This window comes from Protopterus annectens, chromosome 7.part0, assembly GCF_019279795.1.
Source record: "Protopterus annectens isolate FY-2018-M chromosome 7.part0, PAN1.0, whole genome shotgun sequence".
Lineage (NCBI taxonomy): Eukaryota > Metazoa > Chordata > Ceratodontiformes > Protopteridae > Protopterus > Protopterus annectens.
Window position 1 is genome coordinate 883,960,888 of NC_056739.1, and position 27,807 is coordinate 883,988,694.

The following is a 27,807-nucleotide window of genomic DNA, read 5'->3' on the forward strand; positions in this document are numbered from 1 at the left end:
ATTTGTGAATATTGATATGATTTATACAGAACTTTATGTTATGTACTGAGCTAAGATGTATCCAGTTTACCCAGATGGAACATAGAAGAATAACCTGCAAAACTTATGAATAGTTGAGGTTAAGTTTCTTTAAAGCTGTGCCATAAACAAAAGATGTTATCTCTCAGTTTCAGTTCAGAAGTAGACACAATGTCTAGAGCTGGAAGTTTTTGTATTTTCTGGAAAGAGAAATAATTACTAGGTTTCAAATGTAAAAGTATTTTATTGTTTTACGACTTCCAAGAGCTGCAAAGATCTGAGAGATATGTATTTCTCACACAAAGATGTTAAATTCTATTAGTATCTGTTTAGCCTGGGAACTGAAGTCAGGTGACAAAGAGTGATGCCATCCAAGCTGGCCCAGCAGTAAAGTTTGATATTAATTTAAGAACTCTCTCAGAGAGAGACTGTGCATTTTGTATTTTGTCTTGGACCTAGCAAGAACATCCACTTATCATCATCATCTGCACTTGTCTTGCTCTGTAATTAAGATTTAGGACATAGTATCTCTTTTAGATATAGATAGGAATATAGTAAAGATTAGTTTAAATGTTTTCTGTATTTATTTAAGACTGTCCTGCAATGTTGTTTTAAATACTTCCTTTGATTTTGAACTCTGAAGTAACTGTGTTTGTGTAATGAATATTGTCTTGTTTTTTTATTTATTATTAAATATATTTAAAGCTTTATTTGTGGCTGATATTTGTGAGACATATTTAAGCTATTAGAGTACTCGCATATCTATTTGGTGACACTGTACAGCCCACTCCTAACAGCCTGGTGCTTGGTCAAAGCTACCATTTGGATTAATAGTAACATTATACAACAGAATTGGACACCCTTTGTTAAGAGCCTAGAGTAGCTGATAAGAGTGGTTGGTGGCACTGTGGTTGGTGGTGGCTATCTTATAGTCTGAGCAGAAGGAGGCATAGCTAGTAAACCTGTGCCAGCCTTTCCCAGGTGTGTGTGTGTGTGTGTGTGTGTGTGTGTGTGTGTGTGTGTGTGTGTGTGTGTGTGTGTGTTAGCTACTTGGGCATGGACACAAAGCACTATTTGGACAGAGAGGGTGCTGGAGGTTTTGTCTTGAACACTCAGCTGAGATCTCAGCCCTATAGCTGTGCCAGTGGGGAGTTTTATTCAGGATCTGGGGAAAGAGGGAGAAACCAGCCCCAGACTGACTGTGGTCTCTGTGTGCTCTTAAGGGAAATTGCACTTTACTGTGTATGTACTTGTCTTCCTCCCAGTGTGTACATCCACCAGCTGTTGCCAGTGATGATGATTGAGGCTCCTTGATTACTGGGCCAGTGCAGGGGCATCACATATTAATTGGTTGACAGTGGTGAGATAGCCACATCACATATTAATTGGCTTGTAGTGGTGTGGATATTGAATTCCTGTAGCCTGTGTACAGTGGTCACTGATGGTGTTTGTACTCTCAATCAGCCATGCAATGAACATTCAGAGTTTCACATCACAATTGTTTTATTTATTTCTTTTTTGTTAGCTTAGTTAGTCAGGGAGAGCAGGCAAGCATGTCAGCAGTGGAGTATGGCAAGCTGACAAAGAGCCAGATGCCTGAGATGTTCCAGGCTAAAGGACTGGTACATGCCAACCTGACTAAGGCAGAAATAATTCTAGCTCTGGGCACAGCTGCATTGCAGACCAGTGATCAGGAAGACAACCAGGCTGGCCTTGGGGATGTGCAATTCACAGAAAATGGACAGTTCAACCTTTCCAGAGAGGACTTAAAAATCCATCTGGAGTTAAAGAGACTTCAGCTGGAGGCCAAGCATTTGGAAATAGAAGCAGCAGAGAGACTGAGACATCTAGAGGCTGAGGAAAATGAGAGACTGCGATGTCTAGAGGTGGAGGGGAACAAGTGGCAGAGGCAACGTGAAAAGGAGATGCTGACTGTTTTCCAGAGTCATGGAGGTAATGGGGAAGGGAGTAACCAAACCCCTGAAGCAACAAATGCCAGTAAATTTCTTCCACAATTTACAGAGGGGGACAATTTTGATAGTTTCATTCATATGTTTGAGAGGGTATGTAAACAGTATAATGTTGACCAAGGGCTCTGGGTACAATTCCTGATCCCTTTACTCTATGGTAAAGCTGTAACTGCTAATTCTAAATTGTCTGATACTGATTGCTTAAATTATAGTATTGTAAAAAAACTGCCTTTTAGAATGCTTTAAGTAAACACCTGAAGCTTATAGAAAAAAGTTTTGTGAACACAGATGCAAGCCAGATGAAAGTGTGTGTGAATATATTGCTGAACTAAGCACTTATTTTCATAAATGAGTGAGTTGATATCAGGTCACCACTTTTGAAGGGCTAGCAGACCTTTGGGTGAGGGAACAATCCCTTAGCACTATGCCTGAGGACATGAGCATCTGGTTAGCTGAGTTAGGGAAGAAGGGAGACCTATACCTAGCAAGCAGGGCATCACTGCACAGGAAAGGGACACCAAGTGCTGCTCATGGGTCTAAGGGAACCCATAGTAGGCAGCCCAGACTGCCCCAACAGAGTCCGCCAATAGCAGGGGGAAGCCACTCGTCCAAGTACACATCCAGGACCAAGGATTAAATGTTTTAAATGCAACCAGTTGGACAACATAGCATATAGATATCCATGGACGCAAGGTGGGAAACAAAAGGTGGGAGAGCCAGTAAGTGGGAATGACAAAATGACAGCAGTAAGTTCTCTCAACATAACAAGGGTACCAAACTACCACAAGAGGTTATATCCTATCTTAGTGGATGGGAAAGAGGTCAGTGCTAAGAGAGACACAGACATTGTCCTAACAATTATAAAGCCTACAATAGTTACAGAGGAGCACTACTTGCTTGGGCAGTCTACTCCAGTCAGAGCTTTAGGAGGGACCCAATTCCAAATACCTTTGGCTAGGGTTCACCTTGACTGGGAGGGTAGAAAAGGAAGCCAGCAAGTAGGTTTGTTTGAGGATATCCCTGCAGATGTCCTGATAGGGAATGATTTTCATAATGCAGTACCTTGTGTGCATGCAGTTACATGCAGTCAGGCTTGGAGACAAGCATGCAGGTCTGGTAGCCTGGGGAAAACCCAGAGAGACTGCATAATTGCACCCTGGACTGGTGACATGGTTACATCAGGGAGGGAGATACCCAGTAGCAGTGAGACTGAAGATGAGCCACAGCTGCTTGTGGGTACTCATGTTCCCTTGGACAGAGTGACTGCAAGGGCCATGGTGAATAGTAGTAGTACCCTGGCTGATAGTAAGGCACGGCTGTCAGAGGATGCCAGACTTCCTGTGGAAGGGAAGCTGGGAAGGGTTACTAAGAAAGAGTTGAGACAGGCTCAACTCTCAGACCCTGCATTACAAGGCCTGAGGGAAGTAGCTAGTGAGGCACCTGATTCTCAAGGGAAGGTGGAATCTGTATACTGGGACAAAGGGTTACTGTATAGAGAGTGGACCCCTGAGGGAGGGCTAGAGGGTGAGAGAATGCAGTAGTTGGTAGTGCCCAGAGCCTACCATATGGCACTTCTAACCATAACCCATGATATTCCATATGAAGATCATATGGGCATAAAATGTACAAAGAGATGTATTATGTAGAATGTTTATTGGCCTGGGATTTCTAGAGATGTAACAGGGTACTGCAGGAACTATAAGCAGTGCCAAAATGTAAGCAAGGCAGAAAATAAGGTGAAAGCTCCTTTGATGCCTTTGCCTGTGATTGAGGAGCCATTTCAGAGAGTAGCTATGGATATTGTGGGGCGTCTGAGTACCTCAAGTTCCACAGGGAAAAAGCATATCCTAGTGGTAGTAGATTGTGCCACCAGATGCCCTATAGCAGTGGTTTTGTCCTGCATTGTGGCAGAAAAGGTGGCAAATGCTTTGTTAGAAATTTTCAGCAGGGTAGGGTTCCCAAAAGAAATACTGACTGACAGAGGTGCCATTTTCACATCAGACCTGCTGGCTTATCTGTGGAAGCACTGTTTGGTGAAGCACTTAAAGACCACCTCCTACCATCCCCAGACTAATGGTCTTGTTGAGAGGTTAAACTCTACACTCACAATGATGCTACAGGAATTTGCAGTCAAGTTTAAGAGGGAGTGGGGCAAATATTTGCCCCACCTGTTGTTTGCTTACAGAGAGGTGCCCCAGGATTCTACAGGTTTTTCACCCTTTGCGTTGCTGTATGGGCATAGGGTGAGTGGACCTCTAAATTTGATTTGAGATGAGTGGGAGGGTGAGTGTGAATCCCACAAGGAGTCTGTTGTGGCATACTTCCTAAATCTCAGGACAAGGCTCAGAAACCTCATTAGTTTGGCCCAGGAGAACCTGGCAGAAGCCCAACATCAGAAAAAGGTCTGGTATGACATGAATGCTTGAGCTAGAGAGTATGCTGTAGGGCAGCAGGTAATGGTTCTCATTCCTGTCAGATACAACAAGCTGCAGGCAGCCTAGGAAGGAACCTACAAGGTAGTAAGGAAGGTCAGTGATGTTAACTACATGGTAGAACTGCTAGGCAGGAGGAAGCAGCACAAATTGTACCATGTTAACATGATGAAACCTTACCATCATAGGGAGGCCCTTGTACTGAGTATTTGCAGTGGATGGCAGGAGGAGTGTGAGGGGGATCTGATGACTGATCTCCTCAGTGAGGCTCGAAGTGACACCTCAGTGAAAGGGGTAGCAATGTCCCAGCACTTATCTCCTATCTAGGTTTGAGAAATCCGAGCAGTATTACAGGAGTTTTGGGGCATGTTCACTGGGAAACAAGGGTGCACCTACCTGGTGCAGCACCATGTGGATACAGGACCTCAAAGGTCTATTATGCAGGCCCCTTATAGGGTGCCTGTGAGAGTCAAACAGACTCTGAGGGAGGAGATACAGGAAATGTTGAAACTTGTGGTAATTCAGGTGTCCGTTAGTCCCTGGGCCTCCCTAGTGATGTCAGTACCAAAGAATGAAGACAGCACCAGGTTCTGTGTGGACTACAGGAAATTAAATCATCACACAGAGTCAGATCTTATCCCATGTCTAGGACAGATGTAACCCTAGAGCAGCTGGGTGGGGCTAAGTGTCTTACCACTATTGATCTTACCAAGGTTTACTGGTAGGTGCCCTTGACTACCAGTGCTAAAGAGAGGTCAGACTTTGTGACTCCTTTTGGCTTGTATGAGTTCACAAAGATGCCCTTTGGGATGGTAAATGCCCCTGCAACTTTCCAGAGGCTGGTAGATTGTAAACTAGTAGGAGTAGGAGATTTTGTCTTTGCTTATCTAGATGATATTGCTATCTACAACCTTTCCTGGCAAGAGCACCTTCAACATGTCAGGGAGGTGCTGGGCAAACTACAGAGAGCAGGGTTGACCATTAAACCCTGCAACTGTCAGGTAGGTATGGCAGAGGTCTCCTACCTGGGGCATAGAGTGGTAAGATCAGGCTAGAACCTGCCAAAGTGGAAGCCATTCAAGCATGGCCTGCCCTTGTTACCAAAAAGTAGGTGAGGGCATTGTTAGGGACAGCAGGGTACCACATAAAGTTTGTCCCCAATTATAGTACCATAGCTGCTTCCCTCAAAGACCTGACACAAAAAAAACAAGCCAGATAAGGTAGTGTGGACCCCAGCATGTGAGCAGGCATTCCAGAATCCTAAAGGAGCTTTGGGAGGACCTCCTGTTTTAGTCAGTCCAGATTGCAATAAAGAATTTGTTGTGCAGGTGAATGCTTCAGACCATGGAATGGGGGCTGTACTTAGCCAGATTTCCTCAGAAGGAGAAGTGCACCCAGTGGTGTAGCTCAGTTTTATGGTCCAACCCAGGGAGGAATGCTATACATCTGTAGAAAAGGAATACCTAGCCATGGTATGGGCACTACAGAAACCTCAGCCTTATCTGTGTGGAAGTAAATTCACTATAGTTACAGACCACAATCCCTTAACATGGCTACATTGAGCAAGCCAGCAAAATGCCAAGTTACTAAGGTGGAGCATAGGGTTGCAAGCATAGAATATGACAGTGCAGCAGTGCAGTGGGGTTAGTAATGCCAATACAGATGGGCTCTCAAGACAGGGAATGGAGTAAGTTATTCTCAGATAGGGTCAACCCTCTCAAGCAATGTTTCTTAAAGGTCACTTGAAAAACTAGCTTGGGTTTTCAGAGGGGGCGGTGTGATATAGGGAAATTTTGCCAGCCCAGCTATCTTGAATTTTGAACATTGATATGATTTGTACAGCAATGTATGTTATATACTGAGCTAAGATGTATCCACAGTGTACCCTGCTGGAACATAGAAAATTAACCTACAAAACTTAAGAATAGTTGAGGTTAAGTTACTTTATAGCTAGGCCATAAACAAAAGATGTTATCTCTCAGTTTCAGTTCAGTAGCAGACACAATGGCTAGAGTTAGAAGTTATTGTATTGTCTGGAAAGAGAAATAATTACCAGGTTTCAAATGTAAAAGCATTTTATTGTTTTACGACTTCCAAGAGCTGCAAAGATCTGAGAGATATGTATTTCTCACACAAAGATGTTAAATTCTGTTAGCATCTGTTTAGCCTGGGAACTGAAGTCAGGTGACATCCAAGCTGGCCTAGTATTTGATATTAATTTAAGAACTCTCTCAGAGAGAGACTGTGCATTTTGTATTTTGTTTTGGATCCAGCAAGAACATCCACACATCATCATCATCTGCACTTGCCTTGCTCTGTAAGTAGGATTTAGGGCATAGTATCTCTTTTAGATATATAGGAATATTGTAAAGATTAGTTTAGATGTTTTCTGTATTTATTTGAGACTGTCCTGTGGCTGCAATGTTGTTTTAAATACCTCCTGTGATGTTGAACTATGAAGTAACTGTGTAATGAGTATTGTCGTGTTCTTTTATTATTTATTATTAAATATATTTAAACCTATCTTTGTGGCTAATATTTCTGAGACATATTTAAGCTCCTAGAGTACTTGCATGTCTATTTTGTGACACTGTACAGGCCACTCTTAATAGCCTGGTGCTTGGTCAAAACTACCATTTGGATTAATAACATTAGTAACATTACACAGTAGGATTGGACTCCCATTGTTAACGGCCTAGAGTAGCTGATAAGAGTGGTTGGTGGCAGTGATAACTACCTTGTAGTCTGGGCAGAAGGGGGCATAGGTAGTAAACCTGTGCCAGCCTTTCCCAGGTGTGTGTGTTTGTATATAAATCAAATCTCAAAAGTGTGTGTATGTCAGCTACTTGGGCAAGGACATGAAGCACTGGTTGGACAGAGAAGATGCTGGAGGTTTTGGCTTGACTACTCAGCTGAGATCTCAACCCTATAGCTGTGCCAGTGGGGAGTCTTATTGGGGATCCTGAGAAAGTGGGGGAAACCTGCCCCAGACTGACTGTGGTCTCTGTGTGCTCCTAAGGGAAATTATACTTTACTGTGTGTGTACTTGTCATCCTCCCAGTGTGTACACCCCACAGCTGTTGCCAGTGGCAAGGATTGAGGCTCCTTGATTACTGGGCCAGTGCAGGGGTGTCACAGGCATAATAATAATAGTAATAAAAATAATAATGATGATTATGATGATGGTAACCAGGTAGGTTCAATGGACAGACAGTTCATTTTCATTGGTGTCATGGGAGCAATGTCTGGATAAGTGACTTGCTCAAGGTCACACAGTAGGCAAATGGCATACTGTAATGGAAGAGCTCTTCACTTCTGAATTTCTGTCCCTGTCTCTAAACAAACAGCATGGATATAGTAAAACCAGTCAAATATTCACACAAAATGTCTACTCTTCCAAAATTAGGAAATCAGAAGTTCATGGCTATTCAAGTGAAAGTTTGTAGCAAATTATATGTAACTGGCACCTACAAGCATACCCCTGTATCGCCTCTAAAGGATAAAATCTGAAAGATAGACTTTACTAGTGTATCAAAATTACTGGTTTGAACTTTTGAAGTCCATGCAGTGCACTAGAAGTATCTTGACCTGGACAAGGCCTTTGACAACATTTCCCATAATGGCATCATACAAAAGATAAGCATTTTAAAAATTGAATCATGATAGTAAGATGGATAGCTAACTTGCCAAAAGGTAGAACTCACATAGTGAAAGTTGCAGATGCTTTATCAGACAGTATGAAAGTGACTAGATGTGTCCCTCATGGCTCGGTGCAGGGACCTCTCGATTTTGGTATTTACTTCTAACATCTTCAAACAGAGAGCCAGACTTCTGGCTAACAAAGTTTGTGGAAAACTGCAGTTTGGGGGTTGTTTTTCTGTCACTCTATGACATTCACACCCTGTGGAAGGAACTCTGCCTAGTAAACTCTATGATAAAATGTATAGTGTCACCACTTTTGGTAGACAACCCCAGTGTCACCACTTTTGGTAGACAACCCCTTCCCTCATCATACTGTATAGATAACACAACAACCAGATGATGAGGCCCTCTCTTTTGACCATCAATGGTTGTCAGGAAATCCCTTTCTTTAGCCTTCATAATGTTATAATGGATGTCAGGAAATCCTTTTCTTTAGCCTTGTTAATTACCAAAAGAATATCATCAGGGTCTAAAAAGATAATAACTCCCTTATTCTCAGCATTGGGCAAGACAATTATTGAGTACAATCCCCACTTTGAGTTGCATCTCTTTAAATACATCAAACAATTAGAAAGACCACAAGGGTTCCTAACCAAAAAGATGACATGCCCAAAGCCACTGAACTATCAAGTGAGGCTGAAAGCAATATCTCTTTAGTCACTGCCCTTCAGACTTTTGAGAGGAGACCTCTCTCTCTCTCTCTCTTACAACTCTATTAGAGATCCAACACTCCTGGACCTCCTGTGTCCCCACAAGTCTGATATCTTCACTAATACTAGAACCAAAATACTTATTTTTTACCGACAGATAAATAAAACATGGTAGAGGAACAAATTTATAACCCAGAACCTCCCAAACCTCTGGAATAAATCTTCCCCACATTTTAAGTGAAGCAATTCACTAACTTCTTTTAAACATATCCTGGATGACCGGATGGATATCCACAAATTTACTCCAAGACTCTCTAATATGGCCATTCCGGAGAAAGGATGGTCAGCCTGAGATATGGTACAGGCAAGTACAGGCAAGGCATGAATGGTCATAATCCTCAGTGTCCTTAGAATTATTATGAATCTATAAAACCCAAGTGTTACATTATAATGGATTCTGCTGAGGATGACAGAACTGTTTAAATAACCAAGTACTCAGCTTCTATGACAAGAGATAATGCTTAGACATTGTGAAGATATACTCATATTAGCAGCTGTATTTCCCTGAACAATAAATCTGACTCATATTTATTCTTTTGAATGAAAGAGATAAGAAAATGGGTCCAGAATGAGTAACTCCAAATGAGTAGTGTGGATGATCATATAAAAGCAGGAAATGCAATAATATATCACTAAATCTCTACAGTATTTGAACTTGGACAATAGAAACAGTGCGAGTATGTCTTTGTTTATTCTCCTGTCTGTCAATGAGTTGATCTAAAGATTTTTGGTCTTGTCTGTAATAACTAAATGCCCTAGTTTCTGACTGAAAAATATTTTGGAAAATTTGTCTGTTTGTATTCATTTCACAGTGAAAGCAATCAAGGATTTCAACATTTCTTTTTGATGTCTAATGGTGTTGAAAACTGATATTATTTGTAGCTTATAATCTTGTAGCTTGTGAGATGTCAAATGAAATACAGCTCAAGCAAATTAATCTGAAATAAAACTTTATTCCAGCAGATGAAAAATGTATCTTCTGTACCCACCAGGATGTTTACAGATTAAAAAGTATTCTTTAATGGCTACTCTGTCTCCTGCTTTGGCAGCCCTGTTTTGCTGAAGAAATGCATAATCAACCTAACAAACCTGTAATGTCTGAATAGCAATAAGCATGTGCATTAAATTAGGTACTACTGTAAAGGGAAGTGTGGTGGCATAGTTACAATGGTCAGTGGTCCTGCTTCACAGTGTAGGTTCTAGGGTCGTTACTGTCCACTCCAGCTTCATATAGATTTTCACTAAAGGCTTCCATTTCCTCCCATATCCATGTGTGTGTGTGTGTGTGTGTGTGTGTAAGGGAGACAGGTAGAGAGAGATGGAGATTCATCCTCTTCAGGATTATTTTCCTGTTTTATACCCAATGCTTGATGGGTTAGGCTCTGGATCTCCATGACTCCAAATAAGATAAAAATACTGAAAATGAGTTATGAAAGAAAACTTTAAGAATGCAAAAAATATACACACCTGTGATCTCTCCAAGTGAGTTAAATCAAATATTCACAACTTCTAAATTCATTATAATATGTATAACTAATAGGCAATGTGTTCTCATAGATGATAGTTGGCCACACAACAAGCTCTTCACTAAATGAATTAGTCTTGGTACAAAACAGAACTGAATTTAAATACTGATTCCATCTACACAGTGCATACTTACAAATGGGTAGGTAAAGCAAGGAATTCAATATATTTTACATTGTTGCTGCTTAAACAGCAATCACTTACCTGCAGTTTGTCTGTTGCATCATTTAGAAAAGCCATTTCTTCTGAATGAGGCCTGAAGTTACATCAGAGGTAACAACCATTATCATTATTAGATGCAATATAAACAAAGTCCAAAGGTAAAACAACTCCAAAAGTAAAGAAAAACGGCACCAGCAGTCCTTAACACTGTTTTAATAAAAATCCAGAAAAAACAATAAAGTTAGTGCTTTCGTTCAATCCAGTCACTAAACTTCATCAGACAAATAAAACAATGAATTCACACAAATAAATACCCCACTTAATTAGGTCACATGGTTCTAAAAAAAACATGAACCATGTTTTAGAACCATGTTACCTAATTAAGTGGGATATTTATTTGTGTGAATTAATTGTGTTATTTGTCTGATGAAGTTTAGTCACTGGATTGAAAGAAAGCACTAATCTTATTGTTTTTTCTGGATTTTTATTAAAACAGTGCTAAGCTAAGTCTTGTTGGTGCTGTTTTTCTTTACTATTAGATGCAAGATACTTTATTTTTTGAATTCCTGCAATTCTTCTAAAAAGTAAAGTGCATGGCTACAGGCAATTAAAGTTAAATTTAGAGTTGAAATTATTAGCATGACACAGTATCCTGGAATAAAATATATAGTTTAAAAATAAACGCTAATAAGTTCTTAGCTAACTTTTTAAGTTTATAAATTTAGCCATTAGCATTTTAATACTTATTATTAATATGTATGACACTTCTGTAGTGGCTTTGAAATCATATGTGAACATTAAGTTTTATTATGGCTGGCATTTGTAGGAATTTAAATTATGTGAGCAATCTGACACCCCTTATGATTTCATAGTTGAAATGAAATTAATTTCAGAGCAGCCACTGGTAGCAGATGTATGCTGAATGAAATAAAAAGGTGCTTGTTGAACCAGACAGTTAAAGTACATATATAATTAAAGGTACATTTAGTTAACATATTTATTGGTTGAACATGCAGCATATAATAATAATTATAAGCCAATGAACTCATATAAACAAGAAAATTGACATACTTATTAACAACACCTAATACAACCATAAAAAATGGGAAAGTAACATTTACCAAACAATGACTCTGAATATCTATTTTCACTGCTTACAACAGCTGATTGCTTCTAATATACAATTAATTATTCATGACCAGTTCAAAGATTTTCTAATGATATGTTAACTCAAACTGGATCCAGTGTTACAGAGAAGACTATAATATATCTTGAATCTAATCTATCAAACAACTCTAGAACTTTAGGCCAATGTTTGAAATTAAATATTGCTGTGTTTGATCTTACTTTCATGGCTTCTAATTCTTTATCAGCTAATATTCTAAAAGGATTAAGAAGTTCTAATAGAACAAGAACACTTGTCCATCTACCTACTTAACTGAATAAACTACTGGAAACGTCAACACTGTGTCTTTATTCCACCCACAGGGAGGGTATCAGAGACACTTTTCTGTGTCTATACCAATGGTACATTATTCTTTTATAAACCTTTTCTTGACAACACACATATATCTGATTGAAAAGTAAACCTAAATAAAACTTAGTCTACATAAGGCTTCATTATACCCATTTCAGAATGCTAAACTTTTTTCTAAATCTTTTGAAGAGTACAAATTTATTCATAGTCTAATTACATTCCACCCTATTTGTAAGATAACTAGAATGTAAAGTTTTGAGTAAAAAAAAAGTAAAGAGTTGATGTGACTGTAGGACTAGAGCTGTAATTGCACTATGGTATGCTTAGCTACATTACGCCATAAATTAACAACAGTTCCAGGAGATGTAGTTCAGTGCAGAACACACCTGGCAAATGTCTGAATGCATATTTCTGAGAAGTTTAATACTAAATTAAAGCAATGATTAAGTCTTTCTGGCTACAATGTTTGTATATATGTCTTTATTACACAATTATCTTTAATTCAAGAAGGTAGACTAAAAGTAGAATACAAACAATGAATGATAATACAGTTAAAGTCATTTTCAGGTTTATTTCACTTAGAAAATGCAAGATTCCAGATATTTCTTAGCTTTCTCTCCAGCAATACTGCAAATTTGCCTGGTTACCCATCCATTTTCTCATATATCAATATGGAAATCTAGTAATAATGGGAATATACTGCCATTAATTAACTTCTACTACATGGCTTCTAGCAATATTAATTCTAACTCTGAATGCCTTTAGCCCCCTAGGCATAAATTATAAGATAGCCTGTTAACCCTTAAAAGGGCTAGGTTTTAAGATTCTGCATATTCCTCCATCAAATTAAAAACAAGATCAGTATTGCTTGGTAGTAATTTTTATGTTAATTAAATTATTTATAGCATAAAATTGACACCGGAAAAATATGACGTGCAAATTTCCAAGAGATGGCTATTAACTATATTAAGGTTTTTAAATTACTTTTAGTCATAGATTTTTTTCAAGACATTAAACTTACTTTATCTTTTAAGAACCTTCTCTAGTTAGTATGTCATTTCACTAAAAGAACTTAACTCATTCTAAATACTGTTTGTATATTATTTAGCACATTATCCTTTATATATATATATATATATTATATATATATATATATATATATATATATATATATATATATATATATATATATATATATATATATATACTATATATATATATATATATATATATATATATATCTTTGTATATAAAATTGTTTTTAGATTATTTGTAGATTTAGTTGTGTATTGTTAATGTTCAGTGTTTTGTTTTATTGTTTTTATTCCGTATATGTGTTTCATTGTAAAATATAATAAAAGCAATTGGAGAAAAAGGACTAAGTTATGAATTTTTTACTACATTTATACTACTTTTTTTTTACTTTTTTTATATACAAAACATGTTTGAGTGGTAATTTCTGATGACCAGATAATTTAACATGTTTTAATTGAATTTTTAAAATTTTGTTATAATGTATTTATGTGTTGCGTATTTTGAAAGGAAATTTTTGTATTCATATAATTAACATTCTGGCCACATGGCAGCAGTGGACCAGTTTATAAAAGAAGAAGTCACAACAGCTGTAGTAATCCACCAAAAACGAATCAAAATTCCGTGTGAACAGACCACAATTACTTTAATCTCAAAAAATAAAAACAATTTAAACAAAATAAAACAATTTAAACAGAATAAGCGCTTTCGTCTGCCCTATGCAGACTTCATCAGAATACTAAATGTAAGGTGCCTCTGATTTTTATACAGTTTTTTAAAAGGTTAATTAGTAAATGAATGGGTAATTGAACCTGGAAATTGGATAACAATTACACAATTAAAACAATCTCATGTTGCATTTTAAAGCAAACGCTAAAAATAAATAGATGATATACCATGTAAAATGGTTTGGTTTTGGAATAACACAGAAAATGTTCAATGAATTAACATCTTAAAGTGCTTATGTGCCTAATCTTTTAATAATATTCTGAATTTTGTATTGGTTTAATAAAAATAAAATAATGTGATTTGATGTAATTTATATTGTGTGTGTTGTATACACCTGAGGTGAATGTGAACTATTAAATTTATGTATTGTGTTTATGGTAAATATAAACTTTTAATAAAACTATGTAAACTGTACACTTTAAAAAATACATAATTAGTTCAATACAAACATGATATGTTATACATTAAAAAAAGCATATTTCTAGTTGAATGTTAAAAAATATTTGAACTATTTATATCTAAAAAGTGCTGTTGGTTAAAAACTTGCTGTACATTTAAATGGTTAAAAAAGTTTTTTAAAATAAAAACTTTTTTGTTAATCATATATACAGGTATTTGTATAACACATTCAATATATATATATAATTAATGATATTATTTAATGTTAGATGAATTAAATTAATTTATAAAAAATAAATAAACATTTTTATATATAAATATACACTGATAAAAAAGGTAAAAATAAACAAACTTTTTGGTATTAAATATATTGAATGTTAAAACAACTAGCAAGGTAATAATTTTAAAATTGAAATTAAATTTTTAGTCATGGTAAGCACAAGATCCACACCTGGGTATATAAATCTAACCATGCTGGTGTGATATATTCAAATATATTTGTAAAGGTTCTTTTTATGAAATCATAAATTGGTTAAACTATGTTATATCTAACTGTGATGACAAATGTTTAAACTCTTGAAGCTTTGTCTATTAAAATGGCTTTGATGTTAGTGTACTCATTATAAAAGAAGTTTATAAAAGAAGAATTGATGAGTGATGAATATGTTGTTTTATGTTTGGAATGAAAGCGCTAGTTAACTGGTGTTCTTGTGGCTTTAGGTTCTTTGGCTGACGATATTTTTATGATTGTTACTAACTCTCTTTTCTGACTTGTTTGTTCAGAGACCTAGGAATGTACAGTATATTCTTCATGTTAAAATATATTCCTGTTACTGACACCACTGTTGAATGCAGTTCATGCTAAAAACTATTGTACGTAGACAACCCCACATTCTTCAAACACATATACATACATACATGAGAATTCCCACAAGCATGTCTGTACGCGCACACACACACACACACACACACACACACACACACAGCATACCTCTCAACTATCCAGATTTTTGCTGAATATTCAGATTTTTGTTTTATATTTTGTTCAGCTTCTCATAAAATATGTGGGTTTCTGGGAAATCTCTGGGGATTGAAGTCACTGAATAATGACAAAATTTTGAGTCTCAGACTTCACATCCTTCAGAAAATGCATGGTAACACAAAACCTGTTATTCTAACTACTTTGTAAGTTTATAAGTACCATATTTAAAATCCCTGCTTTGGGCCTTTGTCTCCCCATAATTTCAGGCATTCTCCAGATTTCTTGTGCTAAGAGGATGAGAAGTATGACATGTACACAAACACAATTGGGCTTACATGTACACACACACACACACACACACACACACACACACACACACACACACACACACCCCTTCAGTCTCGGGATCTTCTGGCTATAGCCATTTAAATTTATTAGCCATATAATACCAAACTGCTTCTCTAGTTCTTTCTCCTTCCAGCAAATTTCCTGCTCTCTGAATGGATCTTAACATGGGTTTTCCAAGTTTCATTACATGTAATTCATCTTTTATTGTTTCTGGGACTGGTAACAGTGGCTTAAAATTGGCTAAAAGCAAAGAAATGTAAGTGATAAATGGATACGTAGGCACGTACAAAGACAGAGAAATAACAATGGTGGAGTAGTCACAAAACTTACCCAGCAAACACAGTTCCTACTGCAGCGATGAACCATTCCGCAGAGTTGAAACCCAGTATTGCTACACTGTGGAACCTCTCCAGACCAAGCTTTGGAGAAAAACAATAATCATTAAAATCATACAGAATTATGTCCTTCAATTTAATTTATTATTGTTATTATTGTCAGTTCTTTTACGATTGGTGGTGGTACTGTACATTGGATTTGTTGCAACACCACCGTCAAACGTTCATAAAAAGATGCCAATGACTCCAAGACTAGTGCTTTAAGGTGTATGGGTGGGTGGGGGGGGGGACCTATGCCTCACTGCTTGTCTGCATTCCAGAAACTTTCACTTATTTTATTTATTCTTTGTTGACTGGGTTAGTCTCACTAGTCTAGTAGCCTTTTTTCAGGAGACACCCAAGTTAGTATTTATACTACTAGGGGAAATTTGTCCAGGGCACAGGGAAACTACCCCAAGCCTTTGTGAGGTGATCAGTAAGTGGTGCCACAGAGCTGTTACCGGTGATCAATGAATCTAAGATGGAGGTTGTGAGTGGAGATGAGATGCAGAAGTAGAAAAAGAAACTGTAATTCAGAAGGAAAAAGATGTTTTGGAGTGAATACTGTGGCATCAGGGGGTCTGGGTGACTCTGTTTTACAAAAACTGATGGAAGAAGCAGAACCAGAAGAACCAGATGCCATGCAATGGAGTGTGGTAATGGACAAAATATATTGCAGAGATTGACAGTAGTGTTTCCAGAGTAAAGACCTATGCAGCAGCAGTAGCTGGTTCCAGTAAAAGACTGCAGAAAGAAAATGATGTGCAGGTGCAGAGGAGGAGGAGGACTGAAGCTGTTAAAAGATAGAGGAAAAGGCCTGCTGTGTGAGTGCAAACAATGTAAGAACAGCAAATAAACAGGTTCTATGTTTTAGACAATGTTGTTATGCCCTTAGGATTCAGTTTGTCTGACACTGGAGCAGTAATACATAGGGAAACTGAACCTTCTGTGAAATAATCTTTGAGACATTTGCATTAGAAGAAAAATGTTTTAATGAATGTGAAATATGCAGCCTATCTCCTTGGAATGATTACTTTTATCAAAATTTAAATGTACAGTCAAAATGAAAACTTTTGCTGCAATTTAAAACAACTGTGATAAAAGAGAATGAATTAAAATGTTTGTTGTACGCTTATGTCAGGATGTGCATGATACTAAAAAAGTTGTGGATGACAGAAAAGGATGGACTGGGGGATGGGAAGTTTATGTAACTTTAAAAATAGAAAATAAAAAATTACAGCATGTGTCTAATGTGATAGTAATAAGTGGGGGAAAGGGAGTGTTAAGCACGTGGGGCAGCCAAAACATTTTTTATTTTTCTGTGGGGATAAATCACATTTAATCCCTGGTTGTACAAAAAGGTGTGGGCAGTGTGGTGAGCTTGAACTAGAAAAAAAATGTAAACCGTATTATAGCAAATGTGGAAGTGAGGAGTGTTTTTGGTTTGATTGTCCACAAATGAATACAGACAAAGTGGTGGGGGGATATGTTTTTATGCAATAAAAGGTGGAAGTGAACGAGGAAAAGATGTTGTTGGGGGTTTGGATGAAGACTTGCAAGATAAAAACAGAAGACGATGCCGTAGATGAAGTCTACAAACTAATACATGAAAAAGAAATACATATAGAGATGGAATAAGGTTTGGGGTATTAGAAACAGAGGAGAACGAGAGAGACATGAGCTCTGAGTTAGAAAAAAAGGCAGAAGGTTCCATTGGGGGAAGTGTAAGAAGGACATAAAGTAGGCCAAACTGAAAAATAAAACACAACAAAAAGGGAAAAAGGTTAATATAAGTATAGCATTACTGAATGTGAATAGCATGAAAAGTGATGTTAGAAGAATGATGGTGTTTGAAAGATGTAAATAAATAGATGCAGAGGTAATTTGTGTTTGCTTGACATAAGATGAAGAGGTAGAAGGAAAAGAAAGAAATCTGAGATTATGTGAAAAAGAAATGGCTTGTGGACGTTAGGAAGTGATACATGTTCAGGTATTGCAGTACTACTAAAAAATTAGGAGGGTAAAATATTAGACCCAATGGTGGTGGTAACATGGAAAGTGTTAGTGTGCGATGTAAGATAGAGGCAGAAGGAATATAGAAAAGTAGTAGTGGATGCATGCACATATGTAACAACGCAAAATGTTTGAGGAAATTCAGAGTTATTGGATAGTAAATATGTCTATTATGGTGGTGGGAGACTTCAATTTTATAACTTAAGAAAGATGAAATGGAAAATAGCACACGATATAAAAATGCTATGAGAGGTTATAAATAATGGTAGGTTAAGACTAGGTAAAGAAAGAGAATATACTTATAAGAGGGGGTAACTTAAAACAGAGGTTGATTATAATTTGTTTACAGATGACATGAAAGAAATAAAAGAATTAGAGAAGCAAAGTTTTCAGATCAAAGGGCTATATGGGGAATAATAAGAGCAAATGAAAATATAATAAAAGAAGGGAAAGGATTAAAAGGCTAACAGGAAAAATTGCAGGAATAGAATGTCTTAAAAAAGAGGGCAACTCTTGGGTGATCATATATCAATGAAGCCATTTTATGCCGCTCTGACAAAGTGGTGGATGATGTATAAAGAAAAGTTTTAAAAAAAATGCTTAAAATTAGAAAGATCAATGGAAGAGAGAAAAGATGATATATAATAAGCAAAAAGAAATGTGTTAAAGAATAGTAGAGAAAGGGGTGGGGAAAAGTCTTGTTGGAGAAGAAAAGGAATTATGTGCATACAGTAAAGAAAAAGTAGGAATAATAATATGTAGACAAAAATATTATTTAAAAGTGAGAAAAGAAGTTTCCCCATTTTGGGGTTAGAAATTGAGATGTGATAAGACAAAAAATGAATATAATGAAGTATGAAAAAAGGCAGTTAAAATATAAATAAGAGGAAATTTTGAATATACTTAAAAGGTATTTACAGAATAAGTATGAGACAAAATGTGAAAGGGGTGTATGGGAAGTAAAGAAGATGAAAAAGGATGGAGTGACAGAAATGGAAAAGAGAATGAAAAGGAAAGCATTAGAGGACGCTATACTGGAAGGCAAAGATGAGTCTGCACCAGGTCCAGATGGATCAGGGTTTTGTATCATGACAAGGATGTTTTTCTGGAAATACTGAATGAATGGATGGAGGAAGGTATAAAAGAGGAAGATCTTTGTAAGGGGGTTATATAATCTATATGAAAAAAGGGGGAAGGGAAGAAATAAATAACTGGATGCCAATTACGTTGGAGAAATATTGACTATATATATATTTGTACTAAGCTAACTGCCCTTGCGAGCCATTTTAAGCTTAGCCAATTATCCCTTGTGAGACTCAAACGCTGCACCTTGTGTTTATAAGGCAAACACTTTAACCATTAGGCCACCCTCCCAACCCAAAATGTTTATGAAGATCATTCTGAAAAGCATGATGGGTGTCATGAAAGAAGAACTGGATGTACGGGGTTAACAGTAAAAGTGGTCAAGTATATAGATAAGGGGGAAGGAGCAGGGAAAGTAAGAGTATGTGATGTGGCTAAGGCATTTGATAATATTGATCATGGGGAAACATTTAACAGTTTAAAAGAATACAAGCTATAGAAATAATTAGTTAAGATAATTTATGAAAATTCACGTGTGTCTGTGATGGTGAATGGATAGGTAGGAAAAAAAGACATCATTAATCATGTGACACATGAAGGAAAAAAAACAAATAAAACAAAGTTAAAAACCTGAATAAAAACATAACATAGTATTACATACCTTAAAATAAAACTACAGCTAATAAAACCTCACATTAGCCCTAAAGATTTTATCTTAAATATACAATTAATAGAAATGTTGTCATTTAAACCAGGATTGACCCCTGCATTTGTTTTTATCTGCCAGAATTGTTCATGAACCTCCAGGAAAAGGTCCACAGTGCCACCCTGTGGACGAGGTTGTGAAGTTTAATAAAAAAATAATCCTCAGAAAATTCAGAAATGTGTCTAGCTAGGGCATTATTTAATTATTTAATGCCATGGCTAAACACATTTCTGAATTTACAGTATTTTTCCAGAGCTGCAGTCCTGTATTTTAGCTTACATTTCTCATTGATTTGATGATCTTTCGGGTGCTACAGTTGTTCAAACAGTCATGTGCAGGTTTTACTGTTATATATCACCATTAGTCAGTCCAAGTTGAGACTGGACTGACTCTCCTACTAAAACTGTGCCCTAAACCAACAAAATCAAGACTTTCATCTACTGGCACAGAGGCCTTTTAAACTGCATTGTTCCTTTTACTTATCTCTGTCAGCAGATCTGTGGCTGTTTAAGTTCAGTCACTGATTGTTCTTCTCTGTCTCTTTGCCAAGTTTTCAACCATCTTCATTCACTCTTGCTAATGCTCAGGCTCACTCTGCTCCCTTACCCTGCACCCAATTCCCACCCACTCCAATCTTACTCTACATTTATACTTCCACAGCACCACCTACATAGCCCTCAAACCAATACCATTGGTTTCTCCCAGAATAAAACAACCAATAGAATTACTCCCAGTAGTAACACCCACTCTAGTTTACCACCATGACTCTCTCTTAAACTGGCCTACTTCTTGCCCCTATAACTAAACTATCACATTACATCTCTACACCCAACCCAGTGCCTTCCTAACATTCTCTAATCCTAATTTACGTAAAGATAAAACCCAAGTTAAATAAGATGCCCTAACTCAGATTATTTTACTATTTCTCCTCACTTTACTAGCCTTCATCACCAATTATTAAATCCACCTCCTTTAAATACTTAGGACTTCAACCAGTCCTCACAAAGAATATCAAACTTTACACAGCCTGTCTTTCTCCATAGCACCCTATCTCTACAAACAAACCACATTTGATTTATTTATCTATACATGTCTTAAAACTAAGTATCCAAATTTATGATCAAATACCAAACCAAGACCAAAGTATAACTGGCCACACTCTTCCCTCTGTGACATATCAATTCAAAAATTTAGAGGATATATTCACCCCAACCCAGGTCCCACTGTTAATAAAACCATCACTTCCAACCCCAAAATAAACTTGTCACCTAATATCTCTCAACAAAAAAACAGAAAACAGAACCCAAACTTCACCAAATATGAACCTACGAAATATGTGCAATGTAATTCATGATATATATATATATATATATATATATATATATATATATATATATATATGCCTACCTTGCCACATACACTCCTGATGTAGTCATAGTTACTGATACCTGGTTAAAAGAAATAAAGGGTAATGACAACACCCCCCCCCCCCCAGATATAATATACTCAGGCATGACAGACAAAACAACCGCAAAGATGGTGTAGCAATCAGCTATAAAAGGTTCCCTAACTATCACCTTTCTGCCACAGAAGTACCCAAATTTAACAATGCTGGACTTCTAATAACACTCCTAAAAATCAACCATATGTTTAACAGCAATTTATATACCACCAGGTAATAACATTGATATTGCTGAAAACATCCTGTATTGGATATCCCAACAAACTAACCATGAAACTATGATACTTTGGAGACTTATATATAGACTGGCAACTCATAAATTCCACTATCCCCCACTGAATCCATAAAATTGTACAGCTTCAAACAATTAATAACCACACCCACTAAAATCAATAAAGCTCAGAGGAGACACTCAACATTAGACTGGATGCTTACAAACAAACCATACAAACTGACAAACACAGTGATCACATACCAACATACGCCATTAGATCTAACCTAAATGAACATATTATCTATAACCAAATATGAAATACAACCAATTTCACCAAAGAGATTTTTAATGAAACAATAAAACAATATAACTGGAATGCATGTAGAACAATATAACTAGATACTGTTGTAGAACACTTTAATAACATATTCTTGCAAGCCTTAAATAATCTAGCACCAGTACGTGATAAAAGACTAAAGCCCAAACCCACACCATGGCTAAGAAAAGAAACAAAAAATGTATGATAAAAAGGGATAAAGTCTGGAAAAACTGGTATAAAAATAGAACTCAAAATGCCTCCCAGCAATTTGTACATCTTAGAATCCTTGCAAAACATCACGTCAAACAGGACAAGCAAACATCACGTCAAACAGGACCAACCTACAAAGACAAACATAAAAAGACCCAAAACCTTTTTGTTCATCACTAAATAAACTACTCCACCCTGGCAAGATCACTTGTCCCTCTCCAAAAACAGACAATATAATAGACTCTATCGCTACACAGTTTAATTCCTACTTTATACAATCAATAGTATCTCTCTTAGACACTAATACATATGTCCCCTCTCTTTACCCCTGTCCAATCAAAAACACCCACAGTTCTTCAATTTTACTCCAATAGCCACCTCACTCATAATGAAGTTACTCCTTAAAGTAAAAACTACCTCTGTAGCTGTAGCTACTATCAGACTACCTAAAATTGGCTGCATAAGTCATAGCCATCCCCTGTGTCCATATTAATTAATAGTTCCATAGCAGAAAGAAACACCCCATCACTTTAGAAAAAATCCTACATCATACCACAGAAAAAAAAATTAAGCTTGCTTCCTGCCTTTCCTGTTAAGTGGTATAGACTATTTGTAGGCTTCTGAGCCCCCAAGCCCTTCTGTGTTGGAGGGAAGCCTTCTAGCTTAGTTTTTTTTTCTTATAACTAGCCAGTTTTCTAGTTTCAGCACTTGTTCAGAAAAAAAAAATTTTTTTTCATCTGCTTTTACTGTACTTGTGTTTCTACCTACTTTATTTTACTTTTGCATCATCTTAAAAGTACTCAATTGTATTTATTACTGCTTGGTGTAACTCTTTCTAAGCCTTTTGGTTTAAACACTTGGGCTTCGGACCAGTTGTTTTGCACTGAGAGGGTTTGTGGTCTGCACTGTAGTGGCAGAACAGGTAGCTTACATCCTTCTAGGTCGGGAACTGCTGATTGAGGGCTCAGTGTCTGTTATTCTAAAAGTGTATTAATTCTGGTTTAAGCACTTGGGCTTTCAGGCCAGTTATTTTACATTAAGAGGGTTCGTGGTCTGCACTCTTGTGGGAGGAGAGGCTTGACTCTGACCTTCTGAGCTGGGAATTTCTGGTTAAAGGCTTATAGTGCATGCATATCTGAACTGCTTCTTACTAAAGTTGGTGCACCTTGTTTGCTGTGGCATAGACTGGATTCGGTCCTGCTGGATCTAGCTTTGTTTGTGTAACTTGAGCACTAATCCAGACATTCTCTAAAGTATTCAATTGTATTTATTACTGCTTTGTAGTAACTTGATTAAAGTGTAGCTATCATTCTAAGTCTTTTGGATTAAGCACTTGGGTTTCAGACCAGTTGTTTTACATTAGGAAGGTTTGTGGCATGCACTGTGGTGGCAGGACAGGTAGCTTTCATCCTTCTAAGTTGGGAACTGCTGATTGAGAGCCCAGTGTCTGTTATTCTTAAAGTGTATTAGTTCTGGTTTAAGCACTTGGGCTTCAGGCCAGTTATTTTACATTAAGAAGGTTCGTGGTCTGCAATCTTGTGGGAAAAGAGGCTGGACTCTGCCCTTCTGAGCTGGGAATTTCTGGTTAAAGGTTTATAGTGCCTGAATATTTTAACTGTATCTTACTGAAATTGGTACACCTTGTTTGCTGTAGCATAGACTAGATCCAGGCCTGCTGAATCTAGCTTTGTTTATATGCTTGTTGTTTGTTTGCTTGTTATTTCCTGGAACGCTAATTCCACCTAATACGGCTTCTCAGCTTCTGTGGATCACTAGTGATATCTGCATTGCTTACTGTACTTATTTCCTTGTTTCACTTGAAAGAAAGTTACTGTTTGTCGTGTTTGCATTTAAGTTACCTGTAACACAATGCACTTAAGTTACCTGGCACTTGCTCACTAAAGCAATTATATAAGTCAGCACTAAAAATTAAAAGCACTACACCCTCACTCCCCACTGGCCCTTGTTTTCAATTATTAAGGAATTCCCAATATTATTCTAGCATGTCCAAAGGTCAGTTGTCAATCTCCTCTCTGGTCCAGCTGGTGAATCTGGGAATCTTGAGGTAATGTTACAACTGCCTCATGTACACAGACAACCCTCTACTCCTCCCAACAAATTCCAACACATGTGAGAGATGCAACCATATAGCCAAACTGGAGGCTAAGCTCTCTCAACTCAGTACTGGCATAACCAGTCAGGAGGAGAAGGAAACCACACTCACTACAATTCCAGTCTCACATAGACCTACCACGACAGCAAACCAAACACATAATCACACAAAAACATACTTGGAGGCTCTAAATAAAGATCTGCTTAAGCAGCAGAGACCTCCAAAGCAGACACCTAAGCAACCGCTACCCCAAAACAAAACACGTGCAACACATAGCTCACAAAGCCAGTGTGCCGAACAGTCACAGCCCTTAAGACTAAACAACACACCTGATACTCTTGTAATAGGTGACTCTATAGTCAGGCACACTGACGTCCTGCTCACCAGGCTGAACAAGGAGAGGGTCATGGTGAGCAGCCTGTCAGGCGCTAGGATCCGCCACATAACACAAACACTCAGCTCACTCCAAGGCAAGTACAAATATGACTCAGTCATTGTCCATGCTGGTGTGAATGACCTGAGACATACCTCCCTGGATTACATGAAAAGAGACATAAAGGAGCTCTCTGAGCATGTAGCCCAGGCCGGTATGACCCTGACCTTGAGTAGCATCTTACCCTCACCAAGAATGATGCTACAATATGAAGACAAGATGATCAATTTCAACAATTGGCTTAAGTACTGGTGTCATTCAAAGGGGATCCAGTGCCTGTCAGCTTGGGATGATATGCTCGACAAGCCACGATGCTTCACTAGGGACGGCTTGCACCTGTCACCCCTGGGCTTTCGGATATTGGCAAAGGCTCTTGCTACCCCCATAGAGCCTTCTTTAGGCAAGGCTCAAAAGACAAACCCACCTCCATAGGTATCACAAGGGATAAGAAACTAAGAGTAATGCTACTCAACGCCAGAAGTCTAAACCTCAAGATACACGCACTCAAAACTCTCCTTAGCATGGAGAACATCGATATCTGCGCAGTAACATAAACCTGGTTCAGGGCTCCCGAGAGCACCCCAGCATTACCAGGTTATACCTCATACCATGCTTTTCAGCCCCAAAACTTGGACCGAACCACAAAAGGAGGGGGAGTATCGATATTCATCAAAGATACCCACACCTCCAGGTTGGTGGCAAAGCACAAAGCATCAGACTATCCATGTGCAACTAACAGTGGATAAAACTGCCTTCCAGTTTATAGCCTGCTACAGACCACCCTCCCAAACCCAGGAACCCCACTCGGCCTTTCTGAGAACACTGGAAAATATGAAGGTCTCTCCAAACACCATTATATTGGGCGACTTCAACTGCCCAAACATAGACTGGGAGCATTACTCTAGCTCCAACACCCTAGCCCAAAGGTTCTTAGAATTTATAAACTCAAATGCTATGGAACAACTTGTTACCACTCCCACAAGAGGGGAAAACATATTGGACCTGATCATCACCAACATGGGGACTCTATGCTCCAGACCAGAAATGTATCCCTCACTGGTAAGATCAGACCATAAACTAATCTCACTGGATATTCACATCCCAACCCCACCCCCTGCCCAGAAAACCACAGTGAAAAACTTCTCTAAAGCAAATTTCACACTCCTCAAAACCGAGGTGGAATCCTTCAAAGCCCCGGGCCTGTGGAAAATATGGCCCAGACCGCAGAATCCTTTATAAAAGCTTTCTATGAACACCTTCAGGAATGTATGGATCATGCGATCCCAAATAAAACCAAGACCCAATCCTCCAAAGGCAGACGTCCTGTCTGGTGGACCCCAGCCATAAACAAACTATACAATAGAAGGAGGAAGCTACTAAATGATAGAGCAAAATCCCAAAAAGGGAAGGCATCACTGATCAGTATTAGCAAAAAACTACGGGCACTCATAAAATTGTCTAAGGCCAGCTTCGAGAGAAAAATTGCACAGGACACTAAGGATAATCACAAGGCTTTCTTTAGTTATGTTAGGAACCTGGGTGGTAATTCCCAGATATGCTCAGAATTAGTCCAAAATGACAAAAAATACACTGAACCCACAGACATTGCCAACATCCTAGCTGACAGGTTCAGCGCAAACTCCCCCCCCCACCAAAAGGGCAAATATCTATCCCAGCAGAGTGCTGCCCCCCTGACATCTCAGATGCTCAGGTAAGAGCCACCCTCTCCAAAGCAAAAACACAGCATCAATGGGACCAGACGGTGTCCCGGGCTGCTTCCTACATGAACTCCAAGAAGAGCTAAACCCAAACATAAAACTACTGTTCAATCTCAGCCTTACTACAGGATATGTGCCCAAAGAGTGGCGTACAGCAACAGTGGTCCCTCTCCATAAAGGTGGTGCCTCAACGGATCCTGGAAACTATCGCCCCATAAGCCTGACTAGCTTGGTCTGCAAAGCTATGGAAAGGATCATCATGGACCTCATAAATAAAGATATTGGGGACCTACAGACACTGGATCCTACCCAGTTCGGCTTTGTTAAGGGCAGATCCTGCCTCTTAAACCTGGTTGATTTCTTTGAAACAGTCACCAAGGCCATTGACGAGGGGAAGGTGGTCCACACAGCCTACCTGGACCTCGCAAAAGCCTTCGATACAATACCCCACTCGGGCATTATAGATAAGCTCACCAGCTTAAATATAAACCCCTATGTCACTAGATGGATTGCAAACTGGCTCAAGGACAGAACCCACATGGTTAGCATTGATGGAGCCATGTCAGACTCCAAACCAGTTACAAGTGGTGTCCCACAAGGCTCAGTCCTGGGACATCTCTTGTTCGGTATATATTTCTCGGAGGTACAGGCCAACACGGAAGGACTGTGGCTGACCAAGTTCGCAGATGACTGCAAACTGGGCGCCATAATCGACTCTCCAGCTGACACAAGCATCCTCCAAAAGGGACTCATAGAAACAGACAACTGGTGCCAGAGCCATGGCCTCAAGCTAAATGCCAAAAAGTGTATAGTCATCCCTTTGGCAAAACAAAGTGCCCACAAATTACCACATAGGTGGTAATCCACTAAGTACAGAAGAAGTAATTAGGGACCTGGGGACCCAAGTTGATAGCAATCTCTCATTTGACAACCACGTGGCCAAAGTGGTTAGAAAAACATTTTATATAACCCACCTAATCATGAAGGGATTCACATCTAGATCAGGGGAGGTCATCGTGCCTCTTTACTCATCCCTCATCAGGCCCATAATTGAGTACAATGCCCCTTTTGAGATGTACCTTACCAGACACCTGCAGCAACTGGAAAGACCCCAAAAGTACCTCACCAAGAGGATGAAAGGGCTCAAACAGATGCCATATGCTGCCCGGTTAAAGAAACTCCAGCTCTACTCAGTGGCATACCACCTGTTCAGAGGCGATCTGTGCCTGACGTATAAAGCCATGTCCAACCCGGAATTAATGGACATGCTGCACCTCAGAAAATCCAAATCCCATTGAGCTACACACTTGAGAGACTTGAACCTCAGCACTGAAATAAATAGGACACGCTGGAGGGACAGATTCATAACCCAGAGGCTCCCTTCACTCTGGAATAAAATCCCAGTCCAGGTTAGGCAGAGTCCCTCATTGACTCTCTTCAAGAGAAATCTTGATGAGTGGATGGGAGATCGTAGGTTTACCCCGGGTATCACTTCTGTGTCACTGTTAGACAGAGGCACAGTATACTAACCTCGAAAAAGGGCATAGCAAAATAAATTTAAAATGGGTGGCGAAAGCCAAACACATTCTGGCTAGGCTTATAAATGCCGTAGGGCAGATAGCCTAGTATGAACCTATGAACCTATGAACCTATGCGGAGCTTTTCTCCCCAGGCCTC

General features: G+C 38.4%; 1 protein-coding gene across 1 annotated transcript in view; it reads right to left on the reverse strand.

Moving 5' to 3' along the window:
* ACSBG1 (acyl-CoA synthetase bubblegum family member 1) overlaps positions 1-27,807 on the reverse strand; it is a 415,596-nt gene that overhangs the window by 262,249 nt on the left and 125,540 nt on the right. The window contains exon 4 of the mRNA XM_044077462.1: positions 15,816-15,904. Coding sequence (XP_043933397.1) covers positions 15,816-15,904 — 89 coding nt within the window. The remainder of the gene's footprint in view (positions 1-15,815; positions 15,905-27,807) is intronic.